We start from the raw sequence: 11,607 nt of genomic DNA on the forward strand, positions 1-11,607 counted from the left end.
TTCATGGATATATATCTTACTTTGCCTTCTTTTCTCTAAACCCAGAAAATACCCCGTACATTTTTCTCCTTCCAATGCATATTTCGCCTTACTCCTTAAAATTGCTCCTCTACATTTTTCCTTCTCATATTTCTCTAACCTCATTTTTGCTTCTATATACTTTTCCATGCAATATCCTTCTTCATCGTCTACTCTGCTGAGTTCCATCCTCACTTGTTCTCTGAGCTCCCTTTCCTCTTTCATCATCTTATCTTTTCTTTTCTTACTATACCTCATACTTAAAACTTTAATTTTATACTTTACCTCCTCCCATCTCTTTCCAATGACATTATTTAATTTATCTTCCTCCAAGCATTTCTCCAACCACTGCTTTTCCTGAAGTAGTAGCACTTTCATCTGTCGTCTATACTCCTCTTCTTCAATATACCCTGCGTTTAAAATCCACATCCCTCCACCCACCTCCCTCCTTCCAACTTTGATTCCAAACCTAACCCCATCATGATCACTAAAATTATTCCGGTGATGTCGTACATCATCAATATAACTTATGGTATCTCCTTGCACTAACACTAGGTCAATCCTACTCTGCTTTAATATCCCTTCCTTCATCTGTCTCCTTGTGAACTCCCTCTTCTCTGGATTCTCATGTCTCCATGCATCTAATAATTCCTTATCCCTCATTACTTCCATTAACATTAATCTTGATTTTTCCCACCTGAAAACACCCCCCTTCCCAACGTCCAATCTACTACATATAATGTTAAAATCGCCTACTATTATGCACCTTCCAACAATCAGATCCTTTAGTTCCTCAATACAGCACCTTTTATCTTTTTCCACATTAGGAACATATATATTAATTAATCTGAATTCAATACCTTTGATTTTAAATTCTATAACTATGATTCTCCCTACTTGGTCTCTATACACCTGCCTTACATTTTCAATCTTATCTTTTTTAATCATTATCGCTACACCCCTTGCATTTATCGCACCATTATTATAGTATATATCTCCCTTCCATACCTCCCTTACTTCTTTCACTTTTTCATCATCCCAGTTAGTTTCTTGAACACAAATGATATCACTCCTATACGCAAATTGTTAACTCCTTCAACTTCTTAATATTCCTTAACCCATTTGTATTTACTGAAGTAACAGAAATCATACAAACAAACAAAAGAAGAAGATATTCTTTTCTAAACCAAAGCATCTACTACCATAACAGAATTTACGTACCAGAGCGTTGTTCCTTTATCAGTTCAATTCTGTCCTTATCTCTCTCCGCCTTCCTTTTGACAGTCAGTTTTTGTGATGTTGCTTGCATCTTTTGAGGAATCCTACTTTCCTTCTTTTGAGGTATTGCTTGTTGCACAACCTTCTTCTCTTTCTTAGATCCCACTACCATTACATCCTTTTCGACCTCTTCCTCCTCATCGTCTTCTTCATCCTGCTCATCCTCCTCCTCCTCCTTTTCCTCCTCTATCTCTCCCCCATCATCGACCTCCTCACCAGCTGTCCCGGCTCTCTGTCCCCTTCCAGCTCCATCCTGTGCATCACCACTTTCTCCTCTATCTGTTGTCACCTCCATGCCATCCTCACTCTCTGTGCTTTGCTTCTTTGCTTGATGTTCCTCCCTCCTCTCGTCGTCTTCGCTTTGTTCACCCTCCTCGTCTGTCTCTCTTGCTGATCGCTCTCCACACTCCCTTGCATAGTGGCCGACTTTACCGCATGTGTAGCATTTAAATTCTGGGCATTCTCGGAACAAGTGCCCTTCTTTGATACACAACCTGCAGACACGCACCTGCCTGTCATGTATCACTCGAAAATACTCCATGCCTCTTAGCGTTTCGAACCGAGTCGAATACGGGAGTGAGCGAACTTCCTCAGTGAACCGAACTTTTAGGAATCTTGTCCCATCTAAAATGTCTGTTCCAGGCCATACTCGCCGCTTTATGGCAGACATCGGTTTCACTCCCCACTCCTCCAACTTTGCCAGAATCTTCGAGTAACCCCAGAGTGCAGTCTGGACGATTGGGGCGGGGCGACACATCGAGGCGGAGCGACACGTGTCGCCCCGCCTATATTTTATTTTCCCGCCTTTGACATTTTGCTCCGACCCAGCAGGGGGCAGTTTACGTCGAAACCTATGGCAGAACGGTAGAAAGCAACAGCAGTAATAGTAACGAGACAGCAAGTTGATTGAACGAGGTGAGTAAAATGGCTGTGTAAGTTAATATAGCTATATTTAAACGTTTAGCACGGTGGTCGAGAGTCGAATCTGGAGTATAATTTCTGAAGCATATCCCATAATAAAATTAAACTGTATTTTTCTACTTTAGAAAATCTTTTCTATAAAAACATGACGCACCACACCGTCGTAACCAGAGCAGAACATGAGGTGTATATGAAGTCTACTCATAAACTGTGCCCATTTTGTGACTTTACGAACTCAATTGCTCACATGGTACAGATCCATGTTCGTAGACATTTTGAAGCAGCAGTAAAATACAAAGGTTTGTGGTTTTTTTTCCCAAACTGGTTATTTCTATTTACTACTATAGTTATAAATTAAGTTTGCTTGGTAATGTGCTTAGTTCTTACATTTTCAGATTTCCTTATTATCAAATGCAGCGGCCAGTGCCGAGCAAGGTCACATTTTCACTGCTGTTTTTGTGAGAAGACCGTTATTAATAGGTCACAATTAATGACTCACATATCAAGCCACCCTGAACCTTGTGATGTCGGTGAACCAGGAGTTGCTTCACTCACTACATCAGACAATCATAAGAATGTCATGAATAAAGACACCACAGGTAATTGAATAGACAATAGCAATGTCTTTCGTTGTCTTAAAACTGTTTAAATATTTTGATTTAGAGATTTGAGGTCGAGCGATAAATTATTTGATAATTCAATGTTTGAATCACTTCATCAAATTATTTATATGAATAATTTTTCATTTTGTAGTGGGTTTGAGCATACAGCAGGAGCACATCCACAACACCTCCGGAACAAAGAGGTTTGGATCGGACTCCTGCATGCGAGAGAGCCCTGCATTGAAAGTGCGGAGGATTTGTGACACAGCAAAAAGACAAGATCCCACATCGATAACTCTCGCTTCTTCAAACAGTGGTCAGACTTCTTGACAAAAACAAAATATTACATTTTTGTTTGGCATAATCCTCTGCATGTAGAGTGATCTGTTCTATCTGGTATTTCTTTTATTGCTTTAAGGGTCTCTTCCAAACATGGAGACCAAGCCAGCAGTTACAGCTGAATCAGAATCCGAGCTTCAGTGTGGAAATGTCAAAAGTTCTACAGGTAACAGACTGGTAAACGTATACTAATCAGGGTTGCAGTGGTACAAGATTTTAACGGTACAATTAGATTAGATTCAACTTTATTGTCATTACACAAGTACAAGTACAAGGCAACGAAATGCAGTTTAGGTCTAACCAGAAGTGCAATAGCAGCAAGTGCAGGATATACAATGGTTGCGTAAGTGCAGGACATAAAAATGTTCTGAATATATATAAATATGTATAAGTAGAGAGATGGTTATTACTATAAGCAGAACTGAATTTACAGATGAATATATACAGTGAATAAATATACAGATGGCTATTACTATAAACAGAATTTACAGGTGAATATAACAATAATATGGAGGACGAGAATACTTAAGTATAAATAAATGAATAAATAAATAAAAATGCAGAATTAAATAAATGTAGAAATGCATAAATGAATTAATGAATAAATTGTCATGTATCATTTTGAACTGTGCTATTTCTGTCTCATAGGCAGTCCTAACCTCTCTCAATGCAGGATTGGTTTAACAGGATTGCTATCATCGCTACACTGTAGTACTACTGTGGATACTAAGTTTATTATAATTTATATATATATATATATATATATATATATATATATATATATATATATATATATATATATATATATATATATATATATATATATATATATATATATATATATATAATTATTAGGTTTTTGTAAAGTTATAGTTCACCCAAAAATGAAAATTCTGTTATTTACTCATCCTCACGTTGTTCCAAACCTTTGTAAATTTCTTTGTTCTGCTGAACACCAAAGAAGATATTTTGAAGAATGTTGGTAACCAAACAGTTAATGGACCCCTTTGACTTCCATAGTAGGGAAAAAATACTATGGAAGTCAAAGGGGTCCATTAACTGTTTGGTTACCAACATTCTTCAAAATATCTTCTTTGGTGTTCAGCAGAACAAAGAAATTTACAAAGGTTTGGAACAACTTGAGGGTGAGTAAATGATGACAGAATTTTCATTTTTGGGTGAACTATCACTTTAAGTCCCATTGATAATGATTTGCATTTAACAGGATATAGATCATGCACCAAGCGACTACCTTCTATTTAGTTTGGAACGTGTAGTCGATGATTTAGTTCAGCTCAGTGCTGACATGGATGTAGACTTGAATCGAGAAGGGTCTTGACCGCAGAGCCACAGTTTTACCCCAACTAACGTTACAGTTTAATGCTGCTTTCACGTGCTATCTGAAATGTCCTACTTCCCACTTCTGAAATTGTGATTACGAGCTCATTACATTCAAATTTTGACTTGAGAGGGCATTCATGTCCCATCTTTTAGCTAGGAAACTAATATTTACTATATAATACTATACAATTTACTATAATACTATTCCAAGTTGTAAGTCGCTTTGGAAAAAAGTGTCTGCTAAATGCATAAATGTAAATGTATTTACAATGATTCCGATAGCATGGGAAGGCATGAACTTTTAACCATGAAATGTTATACCGCTGCAACCTTAATCCTACTGTATAAAAGGCAGTATGCACAGTGATCTTAAAAACATTAGCCACATTAAGTAGTAAAGACTTAGTAAAGGTTGTTGTTGTTGTTGTTGTTGTTGTTGTTGTTCTTGTTCTTGTTCTTGTTCTTGTTCTTGTTCTTGTTCTTGTTCTTGTTCTTGTTCTTGTTGTTGTTGTTGTTGTTGTCGTCGTCGTCCAACTTGTCCAGTAAAAGAAAACCAAGGTCTGAGGACTGCTGCTGTGAAGCCTAAAACGGTTGTGTGTGTGCACTGTAATCTGACATTATTAAAAAACAACTTAAGAAAGCACATCCAAAGACGACACACAGAATGCAAGGAGACTGTATCATCCCTAAGGTATTTAAGATGCCAGTGCGTTGATGGCAAAAGTGGAATTTTTGCTGTTGAAAAGTCTTTCCATGGTGCATCCACTCCAATCCACGTCTTGAAAAATACCTGGGGACAATCACAAAGGTCGGAGTGTGAATTGGATGAGTGCTGCATTACTAGAGACTTTGCCCACAGAAGTGGTATTCGGCCATTTGAGTGTGACCACTTGCAGTCTTTATCCTATTGTCCACGTGTTGGTCAAATTCAGACTGATCTTACAGAAGACACATTGTGTGTGATGGTTGACCAGAAATGGTTTGGAGAGGCAAGAAAGCAACAATTAATTAATCTGAAGAAGGAATCTCAGGCCGAAGGAGTTCCATTGTCAGTGTCTGTACAAATAGGAGACCAACTCAACAAATTGCATGTGTCTGTGTTTGAAAAAAAACGCTCATATTACAGCAGACTTGGCAGAGTAATGGTCTCGTATGATGTTAAGAAAAACTCTTGGTACTGCCCTTGCTCAATGCCAAGGAAATCTTGTATTCACAAGGCTGTTTCAAAGTGGCATCTCTTTCACCATCACAAAGAGTTGTTCAAGAAGGTGAAAAGTGTAGAGGAAGTTCCACCTGAATCACCTGAAGGAAAAAAAAATGACAACAGCTATCCACCATCTGACTCCAACATCAAAGAAATGATCCACTACATGATGACACACAAAAAACTTCCCAGTGAGCTTCCCAAGACCTTACTAAATCTTTCCAGAGATGCAAACTCCAATCAGTCCTTTCCAAGACATCTGATTCCCACAGAATTGAAATGTACCAAGTGTAGAACCCAAAGCTTAAGTGATCCAAGACTCATCACAAAAGATGCCAAGATCCTGACGTTTTCTGGTGTAATCCAAGGTATGTGTGATCATTGTTACATTTAACATGTGCTTTCAGATATTTTTCATGGATATTTTAGAATCATGCATTTATTTTCTACTTTAGGAATATCAACTTACTACAGACAGTGCCCAAACTGTGAAATTACATATAGGTACCAAGAGTGGTCAGACGGGCTGCATAATTTCAATGACCATATTCTTTTATCATTACACTTATGCGTGTTCCTAAGAAACTCTGTACAGGTATGTCATAGTCCCAGTTCGTTGTTTTTCTATTAATTTTACATGAACTTTTCAAGTTGCTGTTATTGATTTAATTCATTCAATCTATTTTTTTTTTTTTTAACTATTTTTAATTTCAGAATAGTACTGCTGTAAGTAGGGTAATGGAAACATTACATGCAACTGAAGGTGGGCCTTTCCCTAAACCTGAGCTTGTCCTACAAGCTTATTTGCACTTTGAGGCCATGACGGAACTAGATTACAGTTACAATTGTGTTAACTGTGGGCACTACCCTAGTGTAGTCATAATGGATCTCCACAAGAAGGGAGCCTTTGGCATGCCTGGTACCTTTTTAATTTATTTATATGTTATAGTATAACTGATCTATTTAAATGTGTGTTTATAACTGTATTTTTTAATCATGTCCACATTGTTAATGTTTTTGTTTAAGACTTTTTTACATAAACCTATCATTTCATAGAGCTTAATGAAAAAAAAAACATTATAGATTCATAAAATGCAATATAAATGAATCTAATCTAAATGTATCCTTTTTAAATACTATGTTCTATGTTTCATTTAATTTTATTGATTGATTATAGTGAGTGAAATCGACCCCCCTCCGCCAAATTATGATGGCCATGTGGATAGTGAGAAGTTTTGGGAGGCAGTAACAGTAGAGATGATAAGCCGAGGTTTTTATACAAGTATGCCTTGGATCACTTTTCCGATATACAATAAACCCAAGTTTATTTCTTTACTGCAATTTAGCTTATTTCCTTATTAGGTGGGAGGACGAACCCCTTCATTGTGCACCCAAGCTACAGCTTTTGGGCTCCATGGATTGGTGTTCATACTAGGTCATCCAACATGGTTCTCAATACAGAGAATGCAAAGCTTCATGTTTCACAAGACTCAACTGAGGATGACATACCACTTACAGAAGAAAGGCTTGCTGATGAGCTGCTAAATCTCCGGGTATGGTTTGTTAATTGAGATGTTTTGTTCTGTAATTATGTGTAATTTATAGTTGCCATTTTTCTTTTTGTTTAGATTGGAGAAATAAGGGCCCTTTGTAAGGGGTGTGGAATAGATCACAAAGGTTCTAAGATGGATTTAATCATCCGGCTAAAACAGAGGATGTCAAATAGAGTCACCTACAACAAGGTTTTTGAGAAAGTGTGGGGTGCATCTGGTAAGTCAGACTGTACAGTTGTGTATTAGGGTGTGCCACAAGTATTGATATGTTATTGTTTACATATAATATGTAAATACATAAATTGTATACATTTGCTGTTCAAATTGAGGTGAAGTGAAGATGTGGGGTTCTAAAATGTATAAAGACAGACATATTGAGTATTCATCGTTTTTTTCCCCCTTTAGGTGGCTGGGCTGTTATAACCTGCCCTTGTGGGGTTGTGTATTCTGTTAAATTTAACATCAGAGCAGAGAGCCCTCGTGATTATGCTGACCTCCTGCTTTCGTGGAAACATGTACCCAATGTTACAGTGTACGACTACCCAAGGGGACTAGCCTCACATGCAAACCAACGTTCAGAGAATTTTTTTCATCCTTTTTACGGTCGTTTACTGCATCCATCAGAAGAAAATATCAAGGCGGCATCTGAAAATGACTTGGAAGTCAGTTTGCCATGGCTTAACCACCGAAAAGAACCAGCTGATCAAGATGGTCACCCTGTTACTGGTTCATCTGACCACTACGCGTTGTGTGATGTGTTCCATCAGAACAATAGCAAAGACGTTAGGGATTCCTTGAGGAGGATTGGCCTTGTCCCTGAGCTTGCTGGAAAAATAAACAGTCAGACAGCTGAGCAACTCTTTTCAGATATGAAGAAAAAGAACTACTTCCTGAACATGATGAAACCATCATCCCACATTTTCATTGCAAGAAATATTTTGCACCATAAAAATGTTGCACGTAACAATAAGGTTGTAAAACAGTTAAGAAAACTTGCTGATGAGAACACCGAATTACAGTTTGATTGCAATGGAAAGATCATTTTGGGTAATAAATTATCACTGTGTTTATATATATATATATATATATATATAATTTTTTTTTTTTTGTGTGTATGTATATATATATGTGTATATATATATATATATATATATATATTTTTTTTTTGTGTGTATATATATGTATATATATATATATATATATGTATATGTATATATATATATATATATATATATATATATGTATATATATATATATATATATGTGTGTATATATATATGTGTATGTATATATGTGTATGTATGTATGTATATGCTTCTGTGTATTTTAGGTGCAGCCTTGGCCGTGAATCCTCAACCCTCCAACACAATTAATACTGGAGCATGCAGTCAAATTTCAGGTATGAATGTAATGTTGTTGTGGTAGGAAGATCAGTCATCTATGATTGAAAATATAAGATGCACACTGCGAGAGAGAGTGTATGTATATGTTCATGTGTTTTAGATGCATCCTTGGCCGTGAATCCTCAACCCTCCAACACAATTGATACTGGAGTATGCAGTCAAATTCCAGGTATGAATGTGCTGTTGTAGTAGTAAGTTTATGAAGTGATAATTCATGATGTCGTCATTGTCGTTTTTTATTATAGCTGCTGTCCAGCCACCATGCGAAGAGCACACATGTCAAAGTGGGACTACAAGCCACAAGCCCTTCTGGGCCGTGGAGGACATGCTTCCAAATAAAGCAGTGTGGGGTCAACCGTTACCAGAACATCTTCAGAAAATGGTAGTCATTTGTTTGTGGACACTAAAAATCTTAACATGATCATAGTTTATGCTTGCTTAATTTTTTTTTTTCCAGGTTGCACATGTATTGGACCCTAACAGTGACCCGGAGGAACGTATTGCGTCTGTGGGATCAACTGTGTTGTTGCGTTCTGATTTCATGACTTTAGGATTGGCAGAAGAAGTTGAAGCAACGGTAAAATACATTTTTATAAGTAAAATTAGATTAAAAATCTCAAAGGAACTGATTTTTTTTGTTTTATTAAATTATAGATTTTGAAGTGTTGCCTAAGAATCGTTGAGAACATCGCTTTCCGCATGGTAAGGTAGCAGTCTCAAGGATTTTATTGAAAACAGGATACATTTGTATGTATCTGACACTTGTTCCTTTGTTACAGGATATCAATGTGCATGTTGCTAATCCCTACGTGGTAGCGACCTGGCTTCCGCCACTTTCTTGTTTTCCAGAGTTGTCCCTTCCGGTGAGTTCTGGAATGTTTTGTCTTGTGAAAGATTGTACTGTCATTGAATATAAACATTATAGTTTCTAGGCTCTGATATGTTTGTACATACATTTTAGGCTAATGTGAGCCAGACGGACCTTGTGGCTCTGCCAGCCTGGCTACCTGGCCACTGGCTACTGTGTGTAAGTAATGTAATTCAGATGAGAACTAAGTTAACAGTTAGTTGTAATTTTAGCACTAATATATCCAATAATGTGCTGTTGAATTTAGTTTATTTGCACATTACAATTAATTACATATACAGTAAACCATTTCAGAGATGTTTGTACAAAGCATTGCATGTGCGTTTTACAGATTATGAAACCAAAGACAAGAGCCATTTATTTTCTCGATTCCATGCAACAAGCAGCATTTGGACCATACATTGACACATTCAGGTTATAGAAGTGTTCAGAATGAGTTCAGAGTTTACGGTTGTTCTGTTTTAAACCGTAACCTCTATTTTTGTTCAAGAACTTTATTTTGTGTTCATTGGAGTTTTCAGTGATGTGCATGAACAGTTATGCAATAACAAACCACCTATGACACTTGTTTGCAAATGAGATGTAGATAGGTTAATTGATATGGACAACTACATCCCTAACAATTGTACATAATTTTTCTTTACAGGAACATTGCAAAACTAATTGACAGCCGAGAGTGGACAGAGAAAGCTGCGATTACATTTGAAGTGAAACATTATATTTAAATGAAAACAAAAGTCTATTTCATTACAAAAATATTTAACATTAACAACTGATGTGATTTAGAATCTGTGATGGTAAAAGTATGTGCTTTTTTTTACTCCAAACCTCACAGGGAATCCCAAAGCAGATGGGTGGAAACAACTGTGGGATGTACATACTGATGGTAGGTTAAATCAGAATAGTTATTTTAGTTAAATTTGTAAGCTCATAACATGCTAATAACATGCACATTTTCTTGTTATTTGTGGATTCTAACAGTACACTCTGTACATGGCTTTGGGGCTTAGATTTGATTTTACAGAGGTATGTCATAACCATGTGACATCTATCAATTTAATTGAATAGACATACATGATGATTGTATATATTTATTTTGTTTTTCAGAATGACATGCCCCTGATCAGGAGGTGGTGGTGTGCTCTTATACTGGACAACTTCACTCTGCAAATGTGTGTAGCTGTTTGCATGGTCCTACATTAAACAATACTCTTTACTATATCCACCAATCTACCTCTTGTCACTTGTTCTTTTAGCGCTCAACCACTGAGGGGAGGAGGTTCACCAAACAAAAGCCAATGTCTACAGGGACAGTCCGACAAAGCAGGTTATTTATTTGTGCACTAATAATTATGAATTGAGTGTTCTTTTTTTAGTCTAGGTTTTTTTTTCTTTTTTTCTAAATATTATAGCTACATAATTGTCAGATATGCAATGGAAGGGATGTACAAGGATTCTGTTGGTCATCCAATAGCAGCGTTTCCACTGTTTGGCCAAAAGCGACACGCCTTCACTGTCACTTCCAGGCCTTGCTCGTTCCTCATTCGGGCTTCCTCAGGGCCAGGGGTTTCTGGGCCTCCTAATAACTTGGTCCAATGCGGGCCAACTGGGGCTTGAAAAAAAAATTAGTTCTTCTGATGTTTCGTCATCGATTCGGACTCTCGCTGGAATTGATATAAAATCAACATCATCCTTACTGTCTGTACAGTGTACAATAGCTGATCTTTTAAGAAGCCTCCTGATTGAGCTGGAGTTCCATTATGGTAATAGGCGTTTATTTCCGAAATATGCGTTGTACGCGGTAGACCATTCACAACAGACTGGGCTATCTGACCAAATCAGACCAAAGTAAGCTCATGAAAATGAGGGAGAGAGACTGATTCATCCATAGAGTCATTTGAGTCGTTATATTATGAGAAAATGAAACACTTTTTTTGACCTTTGCATGTAAACCTGTTGTAGGAGACCTCCAAAACTAAATGAGAACACTTTAAAAAAAGCATAATGGGGCACTTTATGCAATCAAACTGCCCCAAATGTTTGTTTTGCGATCTCGCTGACCTGATGATGAAAATGCAGT

The 11,607-nt window shown here is 37.0% G+C and overlaps 2 protein-coding genes across 3 annotated transcripts; both read left to right on the top strand.

The window, feature by feature from the left end:
- The first annotated feature begins 2,139 nt into the window (after nt 1-2,139).
- Nucleotides 2,140-3,691, top strand: LOC307143312 (uncharacterized protein). Its single transcript, XM_079844789.1, has 5 exons — nt 2,140-2,211; nt 2,343-2,516; nt 2,613-2,816; nt 2,971-3,135; nt 3,238-3,691. The coding sequence occupies exons 2-5, from the start codon at nt 2,363-2,365 to the stop codon at nt 3,348-3,350; spliced, it is 636 nt and encodes a 211-aa protein (XP_079700915.1). The 5' UTR covers nt 2,140-2,211; nt 2,343-2,362; the 3' UTR covers nt 3,351-3,691.
- Nucleotides 3,692-4,290: 599 nt separating this feature from the next.
- LOC307143313 (HMG domain-containing protein 3-like) lies at nt 4,291-10,834 on the top strand. Of its 2 annotated transcripts, XM_079844791.1 has the most exons (18): nt 4,291-6,071; nt 6,159-6,298; nt 6,418-6,622; nt 6,881-6,985; nt 7,066-7,256; nt 7,332-7,473; nt 7,662-8,303; nt 8,587-8,655; nt 8,760-8,828; nt 8,905-9,041; nt 9,117-9,236; nt 9,314-9,361; nt 9,439-9,522; nt 9,621-9,686; nt 10,174-10,234; nt 10,363-10,413; nt 10,635-10,699; nt 10,784-10,834. In XM_079844791.1, exons 1-15 carry the CDS (start codon nt 5,462-5,464, stop codon nt 10,192-10,194), a joined length of 2,649 nt encoding a protein of 882 aa, XP_079700917.1. In that variant the 5' UTR covers nt 4,291-5,461; the 3' UTR covers nt 10,195-10,234; nt 10,363-10,413; nt 10,635-10,699; nt 10,784-10,834. The 2 variants fall into 2 exon arrangements, with proteins under 2 accessions (XP_079700917.1, XP_079700916.1); XM_079844790.1 differs by lacking the exons at nt 10,635-10,699; nt 10,784-10,834 and adding an exon at nt 10,509-10,553.
- The last annotated feature ends 773 nt before the right edge of the window (nt 10,835-11,607 follow it).

Source organism: Gobio gobio (genome assembly GCF_949357685.1).
Source record: "Gobio gobio genome assembly, chromosome: 19".
In the NCBI taxonomy this organism is placed as follows: domain Eukaryota; kingdom Metazoa; phylum Chordata; class Actinopteri; order Cypriniformes; family Gobionidae; genus Gobio; species Gobio gobio.

Coding starts and splice junctions, on each gene's coding strand:
- LOC307143312 (XM_079844789.1), top strand. CDS start 2,363: ATGACGCACCACACCGTCGTAACCAGAGCAGAACATGAGGTGTATATG. Junction 2,817..2,970: donor CATGAATAAAGACACCACAG/GTAATTGAATAG, acceptor TTCATTTTGTAG/TGGGTTTGAGCATACAGCAG. Junction 3,136..3,237: donor TCTCGCTTCTTCAAACAGTG/GTCAGACTTCTT, acceptor TATTGCTTTAAG/GGTCTCTTCCAAACATGGAG.
- LOC307143313 (XM_079844791.1), top strand. CDS start 5,462: ATGGTTGACCAGAAATGGTTTGGAGAGGCAAGAAAGCAACAATTAATT. Junction 7,257..7,331: donor ATGAGCTGCTAAATCTCCGG/GTATGGTTTGTT, acceptor CTTTTTGTTTAG/ATTGGAGAAATAAGGGCCCT. Junction 8,304..8,586: donor CAATGGAAAGATCATTTTGG/GTAATAAATTAT, acceptor TGTGTATTTTAG/GTGCAGCCTTGGCCGTGAAT.